We start from the raw sequence: 3661 nt of genomic DNA, 5'->3' as shown, positions 1-3661 counted from the left end.
AAGATTCCATGATAATGTTTTTAATATTCTTGGGCATAATTTTGTCATGAAGAAATTGTGTTCTTATCTCTTTGTCCACCCTCAACAGCATCTGGGCTATTGAACAGGAAAGAAACTGCTCAAGAATGCGTCATAACTGGAGTTGGGTTGCTTGCTGGATCAACAATTTTGCTTCTCACTCTAGTTTTGGGAACTTGTGTCATCCTTGGCAGTCGTCATTTTTCCAAACATTTCAAACCATAAAGAGCAAACCCATGTTGAGAAATTGTTATCAATATCGAACGGTTTGTCTTCATTTTCCCTTTCTTGATTATTTACATGTTGATTTTTTATTTTCTTATGTTACTTGTCCATTTATTGTGCTACAGGTTATGGTGTAGTGACAGATTTGGAAACATGCCATACCGCTTGGATCGCGCTTGGTTCAGTGATTCCATTAATGATGATCCAAATTCCAAGCATTTTCAATTTATCTTATCTTGGGGAAAGGATTGTTATACTGATTACCCTTTTGGTTTCAGTCATTTTCCTGCTCTGTTGCTTCTTCTATCAGGTATTTAAAATTGTGCACGCCATGTGTTTGATTAAAAGAACTGATAAGTAAAAATTAGATATTTGCTTTTGTTCCTTCGATCTCATGTTTGTGAAAGGGTATATAGGAAATGTCTCCAAGATTTTTCCTTTGATGCCCTTTTATCAGTTAATTGATTTCATTGTTAGAGAGGGAAATTAGGCTGCAGTATTAGTCATTATAAAGTATGTTTCAACTTATTGAGTTGAGGGTTAATCTGCAGACGAAATGCTAGATGTTTAAAGAGTCTCATCGTCAATCTTTACACATGAGAGGGTAACTAACAAAGAATTTGGTATACTTACAATCTGTTCTGCATGGACATATTTTACATTTACGCTATCTGTTCATTCCTTGGTAAATTCACATATGAGGATTTGAGTGTTCTGTCTTCACGTTTCTACTAACCACTTGGATTTTCTTTTTCTCATTCTAATTTTTCTTTAACAAATTGAACAGTTCTTTAAGCCGTGGATTCAAAGGAGAAACATGTCATACATAAAGCATGAGCATTTAGTTTTAGACGTTCTAAAACATGTGCAGAATCATACAATGGGAAGGCTTCTAACTGACAACGGTTCGCCAAATGTGCCAGTTATTAGAAGGTACCTTTTGAGAACCATTTTTTTCCCCTCTTTTTTTGGTTTTAATATCTTTAGTACATAATCTTTAATAATTTTCTTTAATATTTGTTGCAGGCTATTCAAAGAAACAGACAAGAATGATGACAAGTTCATCTCATTCTCTGAACTGCAAAAATTTCTACAAGAAATCAGATCGAAAATCTGCTATTGGATTACGATGAAAGAAAAGAGATGATGAAGGAATTTGATATTGACAATGACAATAAAATAACCATGGATGAATTTGTCAATGGAATGACAAAATGGCTTGACAAGGCGAAAGATACTGTGAATAAAAGATATCACTCTATTAAATTAATGAAAGGCTTGTACGAGGTAATTAATCTTTATTCTCGTACATTTTATTGCATCAAGTAGAAGATTTGAAAGCATTTTGTTATTCTGATTTATTTCCTCAAACTATCTCCTACAGGTTCTAAAACCTTGGATTGGAAAGAAAAGGGTGGAACGTGAAATGATGAGAATTCTAATTCCAAAAATTCTAGAACATCTAAAAAGCGTTGGGTATGGCAGTCTTCTGAGAGAAGATGGAACTCCAGATATATCTGCTATAAAAATGTAAATTTTAGCAAATTATCTGATAATTTTTGGAAGATTATATTTCAGCTAAACTAATTAATCCTAAATTTCAGGTTATTCAAGGAGATTGATCATGACAAAGAAGACACCATACCATATCATGAATTGAGGAACCTGATGACTAAAATGAGTTCTGGCATATTACCTTATGATGCGGATGCAGCAGCATCCAAAATAATGAAGGAATTCGATATAAGTGGAGATCATTTGATTGATGAGGAAGAATTTGTTGCTGGATTGTCCCAATGGCTAAAGACAACTTCTAATCCTGCTGCTTGCTCCGAGAGGAGCGAAGAAGATGACGATAAAGTAAATACAACCTTCTCGAATTTTCTGTTTCGAGACTGCTTTTCATTTCTTTTTATTCCTGATCCTTATGAAATCTTTGTAAATATTGCGCAGCAAATATGGGAACAGACCGACAAGCTGATAGAGGACAAGTTCACTGATAAATCACCACTTGCCTGGAAGAAGGCTATAACTCTTGTGGTGGTCGAGATTGTTATATTAGGTCTTCTAGCTGAACCTCTTATTGATAGTGTTCTCAATTTATCCAAAACTGCAAGCGTCTCTTAGTTCCATATTGCCTTCATTTTCGTCCCATTGGCTACAAATGCTCGGATAACAATATCTCTGATCACTGAAGCCTGCCGAAAGAAACCAAAGCTTACTTCCTTGACATTTTCTGAGGTTTTTCTCAATCCTTATCCTAATATATAATATGTAATTATCTTTGCATTTTGCTTATTGAATTTACACAGCGGTTTGGAATAATGCAGATATATGGTACTGTGTTCATGAACAACATTCTGGGCTTGGCAGTTCTTCTTTCCCTCATCTATTTTCGTGGTTTAAAATGGAATTTCTCTGCTGAGGTTTTGATGGTTCTGGTTGTTTCTGTTATTATGGGATGCCTTGCCAGTTTTAGGAAAGTTTTCCCTGTTTGGACATCATTCTTGGCTTATTTGTTGTACCCAATGTCTTTGGTCCTGGTCTATGTTCTTGGTCATTTTAAGTAGCTTGGGGCAGATTTTACAGGTTCGTATTTGTAATAATGGGTAATTTAATATTCTTTGATTTTTTGTTCAATATTCTTATATTAGTGTTTTCCTTCCATCAAATGAACCATTTATATATGATCTGGATTACATTTTTTAATCCATGTTTACTCATAGGGTAACTATATTCACACCATAGTCTCTGTTTGCTGATCCACAATTTAGTTGAGATGAAAGTTTTTATCCGTAGCTCATTATTGTATTTATGTTTTGAACTTTATTCGTTGGGTTCTTACCTTTAACTTCCAATTAATTAGCACAATTTGTCTCTATAATGGTGTCTGTAAAAATATTTAAGTTAGCATGTTTTGAAATGAGGAACAATATTTAGTTGTATTTTTTGTATTTTTAAACGAGACAGACATAAATCCTTTTATCTCCTCTTAACAGATTTTTTGGACAAAAACGGTCATCAAGAATAAGATGTGTTAATTAATGAAATGTCGATGACAAGAACGTGGCAAAAAATTGAGAATAAAAGATGACGAAGAGCAAAGAGCGAAACCCTTCATTACAATTAAAATAGCGCAGACAAGAACTATGATGTGAATGTAATGACCTTACTCATGTCTTAACGAGTGTTCTTTTTCTCGGTAAGCTTCCGTATGTGATTTTTATGAAAATATGTGATTAAAAAGTATGAAAAAATTTTGAAATTATATACAAAATATTTTATTGTGTATGTATGGTTGAAAATGAGTGTATAGAAAAAAAAATTAAAATAATGATTGACAAATAAGGGCTAAATAAAGACTAAGGAATGCTGAAAACTTGAAATCTTGGAATAATTAATAAAAATGGAAAGTACG

The 3661-nt window shown here is 33.4% G+C and overlaps 1 protein-coding gene across 2 annotated transcripts; it reads left to right on the top strand.

The window, feature by feature from the left end:
* Nucleotides 1–368: 368 nt before the first annotated feature.
* Nucleotides 369–2926, top strand: LOC111395608 (sodium/calcium exchanger NCL1-like). Of its 2 annotated transcripts, XR_002702821.1 has the most exons (7): nucleotides 369–553; nucleotides 1031–1176; nucleotides 1270–1530; nucleotides 1628–1773; nucleotides 1848–2103; nucleotides 2197–2484; nucleotides 2574–2926. XR_002702821.1 is itself a non-coding variant. In XM_023021682.1 (6 exons), exons 3-6 carry the CDS (start codon nucleotides 1387–1389, stop codon nucleotides 2368–2370), a joined length of 720 nt encoding a protein of 239 aa, XP_022877450.1. In that variant the 5' UTR covers nucleotides 369–553; nucleotides 1115–1176; nucleotides 1270–1386; the 3' UTR covers nucleotides 2371–2382. The 2 variants fall into 2 exon arrangements, 1 of the variants encoding a protein (XP_022877450.1); XM_023021682.1 differs by lacking the exon at nucleotides 2574–2926 and having other exon boundaries at nucleotides 1115–1176; nucleotides 2197–2382.
* The last annotated feature ends 735 nt before the right edge of the window (nucleotides 2927–3661 follow it).

The sequence above is a fragment of the Olea europaea genome, chromosome 6, assembly GCF_002742605.1.
Source record: "Olea europaea var. sylvestris chromosome 6, O_europaea_v1, whole genome shotgun sequence".
Lineage (NCBI taxonomy): Eukaryota > Viridiplantae > Streptophyta > Magnoliopsida > Lamiales > Oleaceae > Olea > Olea europaea.
Note: the sequence above shows the minus strand (reverse complement) of the source record. Positions and strands in the feature narration are given on the sequence as shown.

Coding starts and splice junctions, on each gene's coding strand:
- LOC111395608 (XM_023021682.1), top strand. CDS start 1,387: ATGATGAAGGAATTTGATATTGACAATGACAATAAAATAACCATGGAT. Junction 1,531..1,627: donor TAATGAAAGGCTTGTACGAG/GTAATTAATCTT, acceptor TATCTCCTACAG/GTTCTAAAACCTTGGATTGG. Junction 2,104..2,196: donor GCGAAGAAGATGACGATAAA/GTAAATACAACC, acceptor AATATTGCGCAG/CAAATATGGGAACAGACCGA.